The following is an 11,276-nucleotide window of genomic DNA, read 5'->3' on the forward strand; positions in this document are numbered from 1 at the left end:
ACATACAAAGAACCAATTTAAGTTGTTTTGTTACCACTAGCCTGTTGCAAAGGTTCATCATTTGTTCCCATTTCTTTAAATCTATGAAAATTCCCAAAGATAACATAGTTTGATCAACACAAAAGAGTATTTTTTGGATGATCAATGTATTTCCCAAACTGCTAGTGGCTGAAAACATGACATAAGTTGGCAAAATGTGCAAGAGAACAGGAGGACAAATTAATTCCATCATCAGACCTTCAAAAAAAGAGAATAGTAAAGGCTGATTCCCAGCATAATATAAAGAAATGAGGGGTTACTCGAGATTTCTGCATAGTAATATTTTTAAATATTTAACACTCATACTATTTATTTCATTTTAACTTATATTTCTACTATATGTAATTTCATTTTTATGTGAAGCATAAAAACAACAAATAAAGGGAGTAGAATCTGAAAACGTTTGGTTCACCATACATTGCTTTTTGAGATAGCACACGCTAAATGGTAACAAAAAGTACAAACAAAAGACTCAGTAATCTATATACAATGAGCGAACGATGCAGAATTAACTTTTGTTTTATCTTGTTTTTGTGATATTTCCAGCAACTGCAGGTTTGGGACTGTGGGGAGTTTTTAATGCTTACTTTAGCGGCTTCTCCGTCTCGGTGCCAGTGGAGGGCTCTACTTCGTCCAGGCAGAAGGAGCAGCTGACTGACGTAATGGTTACCTTAGCAACCAATTAGGCGTCACCATTCTCAAATTCATGACTGCGCATTTCTCACCTTGTCCAGAACGGGAAAAGCAGCCTCCGAGACTCATGCGGACTAGTTAATGAGGGACGATAAACCAGATGTGTTTTCCCATCTGTGTGAGCTGTGCTGCACGCGCGGACCTGAAGAACAACACTGTGTCAGGGCTGCCGCTGCTGCCTTTGTTGTTGTTGCTGCTGCTTACGCCCGCCAGCTACGACCAACATGGCTGAGGACGACAGTGAATGGGTTTTAGAAAGCATCGTTGGCTACCTTGGAAGTCCCGAATGGGTCGTTCCTGTAACGGACTTTTTGGAAAACAAATGCACAGGTAAAAACAGGTTATGAGGTGATTTTAGTCTGAGACTAAGCCTCTCTGGAGCTGTGCACCGTTAGCGCTGCGGCTAAGCTAACGCTAACGTGTAACAGCGATGCTGTCTGATAGTCTATCCACTCAAGTTTAGTACTAGACTTTCTCCTCCTGTACATTTACATATGATACGAGCGGAAACAGCGACAGCAAATCTTACGACACCAAATACAACAAACATCTGCATATAAGCGGACCTATAAACAGGTTTTACATGTTTAACTTTTCTGCGTGCTAAAGTCAGTGCATCTAGCTAAGTCTATAAAATATTTCCGTGGACACAATTCATTTCTGTCAACTGTGTGTTTTCAATATTTCAGTTTTTGACGACGAAGATGAGAATAAGTTGGCATACACAGAAATCCACGAGCAGTATAAGAAATTGGTGAGTTCAATTGTGATTACTACAATCTGGCTAATGTCGTGCATTGCCTCATCAGCATCAGTCAGTAGTAGTTTCATATTGCTGACTCGTCAGAATGGACTGGTGTGAGCTGCTTTGCTTTCGTAGGTGGAGAAGCTGTTGGAGAATTACATGCAGGAGGTTGGCATCAACGAGCAGCAGTTTTTGGATGCGTGTACTTCTCCCTTTGCCAAGTCTAAAGCTCTGGAGGTACTCTAAGCTTCCTGCTTGCACACCACTGTCATCCTGCCAGCTAACCTGAATTGAGAATCAGGGATAGGATTTGCTTACATAAGCCCAGTGTTGCTGGCATCAAGCAGTGGGCTTGATGCCAACAACACGTTTTTAAAAAATTAGTTTGGAGGGGTTTCCATTTAAGTTGAAACATTCACAGTCTTGCGTTATACAACATTCCAGCTGTCTAAGGCCGTCTTTGCTGTGTTTTTTGCTGCATAGTTCATCAGATGTTTTCAATAGCTGACAGGTCTTGACATGTCAGGTACTTACTACTTTTCAGATGCTGAGTTTGGTTGACATTGTCTTACTGAAATAAGCAAAGCCTGTATATATATTGTGCTTTTACAGATGCAAACTCATTCACCCCTACACCACCATGGATACTGGCGATTGAACTGTGCACTAAGTTAAATGATTCTTTCTCTTTTGGCTGAAGGCATAGCATCTATACATACATCTATACATCTATAAATTCGAAAACGAACTTCAAAACCCAGAGGGCAGTGTTTTTGTTTTTTTGTTTTTTTTATTGTCCCCTAGTTTACCTTAAATGAGCTTAGCATCCAGATAAGTGTTTCTGGATTTGTGTAGGTACATTTTGTCTTTGCATGATAATTTTAAGCTGCATTTATCAATGCAAGTTGTGATCTGACAGTGTTTGTTTTGGAATTATTCCTGATCCCATGCTGATATTCCCTCCTGAAATCCTGAAATCATGGTCATTTTCCAGATTTTCTGAATCTTTAGCCGTTTTAAATATCAAAATGATGAAAACTCTTTGCAAATGTATTTCTGAACATTTGCTCTAGCCCTTTTATACAGACTGCAGAATCTCTGCAGTCATTACTTCTAAAAGATTTGGTATCACTAATGCACTGTTTTTATACTCATTCTGTTACTTATCCTGTTGCCAAATAACCTAATTAGTTTGAGATGTTTGTCTTTTGTTTCTGCTTTTTTATCTGTTGCTGTAAACATAGTCAAACTGAGCTTTTTCCTCAGAAAACACATTTCTTAGTTCTGAATTGAGCCATCAATTAAGGAAGGGTTAAACGGTTGTTTCCATTTTATCACATTAGTTTAGATTAATGTAAGTCCTCTGTAAATACTACAACCTTAGCACCATGAAGTGTTATACTGTGTCTGAATGTTTATTACACAAAGCAGACTTATCAAAAGAAATCATCTTCAAGCTGCACTTCATTAGGAGTCACTGTGTTTTCAGTCTTCCTCTGTGTTTAGTTATTGAGTCAAATACTTCACAATATAGTTGTTGTTTTTTTTGTGTTTATGAGAGACTGAAACTGTTTTGGTGAAACTGATGAGTTGCCAGAACTAAAGCAAAAATGTCCAAAACTGGCAGTGATCAGTTGGACGACATTGGAATTGTGAAGAAAAAAAAAAGTCTAATTGAATAGATTTTGATGCAGAATATAATTTGAATTTTACAGTTGTGTCTCTTCTATAAGCACACACTCAGTCTTCATTATCATGTGATATGAACACAAACTTTTTACATAGTTTTTATTGGACTGAAGGCCCAGTAAGGTTTGTCCATGATCAACAGGACACGCTACTCTTCCATGGCAGTATTTAATAAACTAAACTTGCACAAAGTGATCACCTGATGAGCCTTCACCCAAATTATGTTTAAGGTCAGGGTGATATTGGTTGTTTTATGGAAAATTTTCATTTTCACAAGAATTGCTTCTCCTCCTGCATTGTTCAGAGTTTAAATTCGTCTTGAATATGACATTGACATTGCCTCATTGTCTTCTCAATACATAATAATTCTCAGTAGTTTGTTCAATAAAGCCAGTCAATGAAAACAACAACTATTTCACACATTACTACAACCTGTGAACGGACTACGTCACTGATGTTGGTTTTTTTGTTCTTCAGGCAGTATTCCAGCCAGTTCTGGCTACAGATGACTTCCAGATCTTTCGCTCATTGATGGTTCACAAGAATATGGAGCTGCAGCTCCAAGCCCTCAGGGTCATTAAAGAAAGGAACGGTAGGCTGGATTAACATGTAAAGCAAATCCAAACACACACTTGCAGAGCCAAACGCTCAGCTGTAGGTTAAATGTCTTCGTGTGTGTAGGGGCCCTCCCAGAGTGTCTGACTGATGGTGTGGACGTCATGACAGAGTTGCAACAGCAAGAGATGAAAATCCTGCAGGAGGTTCTTAAGTAAGTCGCTCTGTCATTCTTGTGGTATCTGACTCCTTCAGTGTTTGACATAACATTTACTGGTGTCCCAAAAATAAACTTTTAGTTGTTGTGTAAAGCTATTCGAATGGCCGATTTGAAGATTTAGGATTGTTGATATTTCAATATGTGACTGTAAGAAAACCTTTAGTGAGTGTCTGGTTCAGTTAGTTTGTTTCACAGGTGAATCAATCAGTGAACGCCAAAACGAGCCAGTACCTGCTCAACTATCTTTCCCCACATAGTTTTTTACTGACTGTGGACCATCACTAGTTCTGTTGAACCTGACATCTCATTCACCCTTTCTTAGAAACATCCTCACAGTTCACTGTGCCACCTTAAGAGCACTCTAATGTTTTTTTTAAATGCTGTGGCTCTTCGTGTTTTTATGGCACATCTGTTGAAAGGATATTTTAGAAGTCCTATGAGCCAGATTTTGAACAGTCTCTGACGGGAATTTCATGGAAACAGTTTTTGATCATTTCTACAACAGAATAAAAAAGTGCTGCTCTATTTATTTGTATTCCAAGTTAACATTAATTAGGAATGTATTTGCTTAACAACTCTGACGGGAAGTTAAATCCCCATTTTTTTCTCAATTATTCCTAACTGAATAGATTATTTTTCTTTGAATTTAGGCTGAAATTTCACATTTACATTAGTCAGTAGGTGTTTACTAATTTTACTTTTCAGGTAATTCAGTTAATTTTATAGTACATATGAGGCTTTTGTTCCTCACTATACCATTAAGAAATTTCCACATTTTCTTTATGCATCCATTGCACTTCCTGAAGGCTTCCCGAAGCTCCTATCACTCTTCTCTAATGGGATTTTGCTATTGAGTGCCTGGCCAAGTAGAACACACCGAGTCTAATGGGACCACAGTTAAGCTCCTTAGGATCCAGCTAATTTAGGTTGGAGGGATTGACACTAAACAAGCAGCTGAGAAAAACGATGGTTTCATCCCTTTTGTCATACCAGGGAACCTTATCAGCGGTCCACTATGCTGCCCCTACTCCTCTCCAGGTTATCAATAGTTTCTTCTATATAAGTGGCATCATAAAGGAATTGTTTTACGTAATCTCTGATTGGAACTGCATCACTGAAGCTGACGCTTATTTTGATGACGGGTCTTAAACTAGTATTAATTCTGCAAGTTTATGTTTAATTGTTTTATCCTCAACAGTTCAAATGTATCTATGTTCTGTCAATATCAACCTATAAAAATCCTCACAGGATTTATGACTAGGCACAGTTCCAGTCACAGTATCTCTGTGTTTCCATACACCTACTTGTAAATGCTTTGCAGCAGTCTCCACTGAGACAATTTAGGCTATTAAATAAATCAAATTAAAGGATCTGGCTGTGATTCCCGGGTGATGCCTGGGAGCTGGTTGGGTCAAAACGGGGTTACCACATGGAAATCCCTGACGCGGCTGTCTTTTTCTAGTTTCTACTGGTGCTGTCAGCCAAGGGCTAACTGGACAATAGAACAGGCTTATCTCTAAATTGTCAATGCTCTTATCACACCAAAACTACTGAACATACTGTGAACCCCTTCGAGAGGGCTCTTGACCAAAGGCTTTGCAACAGGGCTGAAATAGTGAAGTTTAAACAGTTAGTTGGTCCTAGGCTTATGTTGAACTCTTTCTTTCTTTTTTTTCTCTCCTGCTTATTCCTGTGTAGAAAGTCAAAAGAGGAGTATGATGAGGAAATGTCCAGGAGGCTGCTATTAGAGAAAGAGGTTGGTTCCACCTCCAGTGGCTGCTCTAGTAAGCTAATGGCAGAGTGTGATGAAGCCAAGAATACCTCCTCCGCCCTCAGCCAACACATCAGCCCTGCCAAGGTGAGGCATCATGAGCACTATGAGTTAAATAAGACCTGTGAACCAGCCAAATAGTGCATCTTAGTGAGGCTTCTTGTGCATGCCAGTGTTACCTTTTGTTGGACTTTATCTCACATAATCTCACTAACTACTTTTCCATTGAGTGCCTGAGCTCAATTCTTATTGTGAAGTCCCCTTTAACCTTGAAATCACTTTTTTATTAATGTGCTATTTAAATTTCACCAAGGTGAAAGCATGGGTTAATGATCAGCACACCACACTGGTAACTGGAAAAACACAGTATAAAGTTGAACCATCCATGCAGTAAGATTTTAATCAGGGATGTATTAATAAGTACACTGCAGTTTACTAACTAGAAATACAGTAATGCCAGTCCAGCTGTGTCTGTGATAGCTAACAGAGAGAAAATGCTGGTAAAACTAAAATGCACAGTAGACCTCTGCTCTTAACAGATATAAATACCAGCCTAATTATTGGATCATTAAGCAGCTTTGAAGTGTTTGTGCTTTGTGGATTTTGCACATTATTTGGAGACAGTTTAAATGTTCATTCATTCTTTCCATCACCCATATCCCCACCTGTAGGTCAACAGTAACCCAGTTAGAAAAGAAGGGAGCAAGACAGCTGCTACAGGAGGTGGTGCTGAGAGGAGTAGCTCCTCTAAACCCACAACAGGTAAGTTAGAAGAGAAGACAAATACTTTGCGACCAACTGAACTCTTTCTTTCTTCTTGTTATATAAAATTACCCCACTATACCACATTATTCTTGATCTCCTGAGCTACAGACAACCCACATAGTCAGATGAGAAACATTTTTATTACTGGAAATCATGTAAACGAGCAGCGTCAGTAGTATTACTAATGTTGCAGATAACATGTGAAGCTTTTTAATCTTTTGTTTTATTTTAAACACACAACCAACACGAGAGTGGCAGCTCATCAAAGTCATTTGTGTATGTGCCCACAGATCGTGGTAGTGATGCTGTGGGATCCCGAGTTCTGCCAGCTGTGAGAGCTCCTGTGAAGTCTGGTGAGCCCTCCATCAGCAGCAGTCCTCATGCTGGGGAGCAGAGCAACAGCAGCCAGACTACAAGCGAGGCGTGGCTGGAGGAAGCACACAGGGAGGCTGGCTTCTCTAAGCCATATACTGTGAGTCTGTGAGACTGCTGACGTACCCCATAGATTACAGGAAATCTGCGCATAACATAAAAAGCGATTTGCCTCATCCTCACTCTGAAGGAAAGATCAGTGCCAAAGCACAATTGCACTCTAAACAGAAGGGTTTAATATTTCCTTTTAGGTAGACAACAATTATTTAGTTTTAAACAACTGAATTACCTATTACTGAAAGAAAACAAAATAAAATACAGATATTTTTTTTACTTCCCTACCTAACATAAATATGTACAATAGATACAGATACAGATAATCACAATACAATACAAATTATGACCTGCATTAATTTAAGGGAGGAACACCAATGCATAGACTGTATATAAAAGACAGACAGGTGTTGTCGGTGATTTCACCAATGCTTTGTAAGGTCTTGTTGTGAATGTGACCACCAATCTTCAGATTAGTAGGTGACCTGCGTTATCTCCTGAGCTACAGCCAACCCACATAGTCAGATGAGATACATTTTTAATGCTGGAAGTCATGTAAACGAGCAGCATCAGTAGTATTACTAATGTTGCAGATTACATGTTTTGATTTTTGGTGTTTTTAAAAAGGACTCAACAAACATGCAGTGGGTGTAACTAAGAGTTTGAAAGAAATGTAGAGACTTGACAATAACAAGTTTACATGCCCTTATGCCTCATGTGTGAGAGATTGCCAGTTTGAAACTAGGAGGAGACTAAAGCTCCGCATGCTAGAATGACTAGTAACAGTCCCAAGCCTGGATAAATGTGAGGATTGTGTCAGGAGGTGTAAAAGTCTGTGCCAAATCAAATGTGCAGATGTACTGTGGAAGGAGTTTGGGAGATAGGAGAGCAGCTGTAATTGCTGTTGAAATATAATAATTGAGCTTCACCTGCGTTTCTCTGCAGGAGTTATCAGTATCACAGCAGGAGCAGCTCCAGCAGAGGGCGGCATATCTGCGTCAGCAGAGGGACAAGCTGCAGGCGCTCCGAAAAGAGCAGCAGAAAACCAAGCAATCGTCCTTGCCGGAGGAGGCACCCAGCAGTCCCACACCAGCACCCAGCACTACCCCGGTAAATGCAGGTCCTCGCCTCCTTCTCCATACCTCACTTCATAAAGTTGCTCATCCAACTGCTGCAGGCAGTTTGGCACAAATTCTATCTGTTGAAACAGGGATTTGCAGTAGTTGTGTTGAAGTGAATACATTGTTTTTGATTAGACACACATTCATGCATTAATACTCATAGTGGCTTATTAAAGTTCTTCAAAGTTATCTTTAGAGATTAGAAATTTAAGTTTGACGCTGGTTATGAATTATGCCTCACCCAGGACCAGTTATCCAAATTTCGCCTGATTTTCTTAAACCTACATTTAATTTTTTTGTCTTCTTGTTTTTTCCCCTTCCAACTTGTTTTATTTGCTTCTTTTTCTTGTTCTTCATTTCCACCCACTTCCACTTGTGTCTGCTCTGGACTGGCCTGTTAGGAGGCAGTGGGTCAGTCCCAGAGAAATGGGGCCTGTTCCCCTCCTCATCCTCCTTCTTCTCCTCCTCCTCCACCTACTCCTCACTGTGCTTCTCCAGCACAGCGCTCCTCCAGTCAGAAGGTGATCCATCAGCTGCCTCTGATGTTAACAACTGTACTTGTTCATGTCTTGTGTTCATCTGCTTTTGCTTTGTAGTAATCATTCCCTTCATTATCACCAACTAAAGGTCTGCATCTTTTTCCCCCCTAAATTAATAATTTTATTGCCACAAACTGAAGAGAATCAGATCTTGATTTGTGTTGACTGAAATCATCGATCTTGACTCAGTTCCTATTCCTTATTAGATGCGATTCTCTGTCAGCACCTTGTTTACCTCAAAGTTACAGGATTACTATGCCAATGTTTCCAGTACTAGCTGCCTGTGTTTAGTTTTCTTGCTTGTGTACTGTATGTAGACACATGTGCTTGGTTGTATTTTAGTCGCCTTTCTCGCTGCTTTTTCCACTTTCCCTATTTTGCTGGTGAGTATTGACTGCTTCCTGGTCTGGTCTCTTCTCACAGGAGATATCTGCTGAGGAAAGAAAGAGGCTGGAGAAGAGAAAGCACCTTGCCGACAAGCTGAAAGAGGAAGTGATCAAGAAATGACTTCCCCTCAAAATGCAATATTCTCCCTTATATCTTATCTATTTACTCTGGCAATCAAACACATGGCTTCCTTTACACTGCTGCATATTTCGTAATGCAAATCTTTTCTCTTTTCTTTCTAAAGACAAAAATTATGGGCTCTTCCATCTTCTGAGTTCTTTTCTGTGTAGCAAAAAGAGCATCTTTGTTTTTAAATGACACTCATTACTCTTAACAGACCACTGGAGTATTTAAAGGTCTGATAGCTACTTTCTGTATTGGACTAATTTCAGAAAATGTTAATTGAGCTAAAGCACAAGGGGCTGTGTGCTTCTGTATATCAAGCGATATCCTGCCAGCGGTACCGAAACCTCTGCTTTTCATTTGTAGACAGACTTTAATTATACTGTGGGGATCGTGGGTTCAGGAGAAGAGTAGGTTGCCCCTAATTGCAGGTTTGGTGGTGCGGCCACAACCCCACCACATGCCAAAGTGTGTTTAGTGAGCAGAACGATGAACCCCAGTTTCTTCTTGATGGCAAGGCAGCACCTTACTTGGCAGCTCCACCTGCACTGGTGTGTGAATGCATGACTGAGTATAGCTTCAAAGCACTACTACTTAAAATGTGCTGTATAACTGCTACATTTGTAGACCATTGGTTGAAAAAGTGGAATAAAAATGTTTTTTCAGTCTGTACACTACTTTTTAGAAATGTCTAGCCGTTGGACAACAAATCAATCCAAACAGGTATTAATTATTTTTGTCATAATTTGACATTTTTAAGCAAAATTGTGAAGATTTGAATATTTCTTTTGTCACATACCAAGGTAAAGAGGATATTTAGACATTTTGTACTTTTCAAATAAAAGGGTGTATAGTTGTATTTTTTTTCCTCGGTTTTCTAAAATTGAAGGACAATTAAGAAAATAAGCAGAAGATATGCAACACTATGCTCGTCAGTATGCACAAAATCTTGCTTCACAGTTTCTGAAACCCATTTTGCTACTTTGAAACTAGTCAATATGTTTGGAGTGCTGGATTTGGATTCAGACACTGGCTGATTTCCTTCTAGCAACAGTTAACAGTAACTGGCCATGACGTGATGAATCAGTGAGTACAGATTTGGGAGGACTCTACGCTGAGGTAAAGGCAGTATTAGTTGGATCCAGTGCACAGATTGTTTTCCACTGTTAGCACTCCCACAAGGAAGCTGGTACGTCGTTGGCAGTTAAGAGAGCTGTGCAAGTTGTCAAGATGACCAATCACATGTTCATACAGGGGCCAAGAGAACAGTGCGCTGCTTTCTACGAGTGCTGTATTTATCTGCAAACCAATCAAGAGTCTTCACTTCAATCAACCATAATGCACCAGTTTATTTGTAATGTTGTTATTGTGTATGCTGTTTAATAAAAAATATATTTTTTAGAAACAACCTGCAGTCTAGACTTGAATGTATATATATAAAAACCTACCCACTTCAGTAGTTAGACCTTTTAAGTACTAGGTTGGACCCCCCTTTTGTTTTCATAACTGCCCTAATTATTGCGGCAAAGTTTGTCCAATTTTTTAAACCTGTGCAAACAGTAGCCTGTTTTCTGTTCTCAGCTGATATATGATCTTCTACTGCTGCAGCAAGATTCAGTGTGTTACACATTTTTCCTGTTACCAGTGTAACAAAGCAGCCTGGCTACTCTGACATTGACAAGGCATTTTCATCTAGAGAACTGCTGCTCACTTCTCTTTTTCAGACCATTCTCCATGAGGGCCAATAGCGCAGGCTTTTTGTTCTCCTGCTCTTATCTCTGTAACTTTCCATGCAATTCAGCCAACTGATATACAGTGCATAGTAAAAGAAAGCACATATAACTTTTCAGATGTTAAACCCCATTTTCTTAATATTTTCTGGCCTCTTATTAAGCAATCAAAATGCCTAACATAAAATCTAGGACACTTGCAGCTCCAATTGCCAATTGGTACAAAGTTGGTAAACAAAGCTAGATTCACAAGTTCAATGTCAGGGTCACATTTAATTTCAAAACTTATCAAATAAATTCATACAAATGTTAAGAATGGATGGTGGTAGTAAATGCACTTGGTACAAATTCATCAAGGGAGAGCAGAAACAGTCATTGTTGGATGGAACCAACATAGAGGAGGAAAGACAATTCACTGCAGGTGCTGCTCCTGAAAAGCACATTGGCAATAATTCTCTCATTTCCTACCTCCT

The 11,276-nt window shown here is 39.5% G+C and overlaps 1 protein-coding gene across 5 annotated transcripts; it reads left to right on the forward strand.

Annotated features, from left to right (window-relative positions):
- Nucleotides 1–712: 712 nt before the first annotated feature.
- Nucleotides 713–10,481, forward strand: cfap36 (cilia and flagella associated protein 36). Of its 5 annotated transcripts, none has more exons than XM_080287983.1 (11): nucleotides 713–1,062; nucleotides 1,422–1,486; nucleotides 1,613–1,714; nucleotides 3,644–3,758; nucleotides 3,848–3,935; nucleotides 5,640–5,799; nucleotides 6,384–6,474; nucleotides 6,768–6,949; nucleotides 7,849–8,023; nucleotides 8,426–8,545; nucleotides 8,987–10,481. In XM_080287983.1, the coding sequence occupies exons 1-11, from the start codon at nucleotides 957–959 to the stop codon at nucleotides 8,998–9,000; spliced, it is 1,218 nt and encodes a 405-aa protein (XP_080144109.1). In that variant the 5' UTR covers nucleotides 713–956; the 3' UTR covers nucleotides 9,001–10,481. The 5 variants fall into 5 exon arrangements, with proteins under 5 accessions (XP_080144109.1, XP_026047004.2, XP_026047005.2 ...); XM_026191219.2 differs by having other exon boundaries at nucleotides 7,849–8,013; XM_026191220.2 differs by lacking the exon at nucleotides 8,426–8,545 and having other exon boundaries at nucleotides 7,849–8,013.
- The last annotated feature ends 795 nt before the right edge of the window (nucleotides 10,482–11,276 follow it).

This window comes from Astatotilapia calliptera, chromosome 13 (assembly GCF_964374335.1).
Source record: "Astatotilapia calliptera chromosome 13, fAstCal68.1, whole genome shotgun sequence".
Classification (NCBI taxonomy): domain Eukaryota; kingdom Metazoa; phylum Chordata; class Actinopteri; order Cichliformes; family Cichlidae; genus Astatotilapia; species Astatotilapia calliptera.

Coding starts and splice junctions, on each gene's coding strand:
- cfap36 (XM_026191219.2), top strand. CDS start 957: ATGGCTGAGGACGACAGTGAATGGGTTTTAGAAAGCATCGTTGGCTAC. Junction 1,487..1,612: donor ACGAGCAGTATAAGAAATTG/GTGAGTTCAATT, acceptor TTGCTTTCGTAG/GTGGAGAAGCTGTTGGAGAA. Junction 3,759..3,847: donor GGTCATTAAAGAAAGGAACG/GTAGGCTGGATT, acceptor TCGTGTGTGTAG/GGGCCCTCCCAGAGTGTCTG.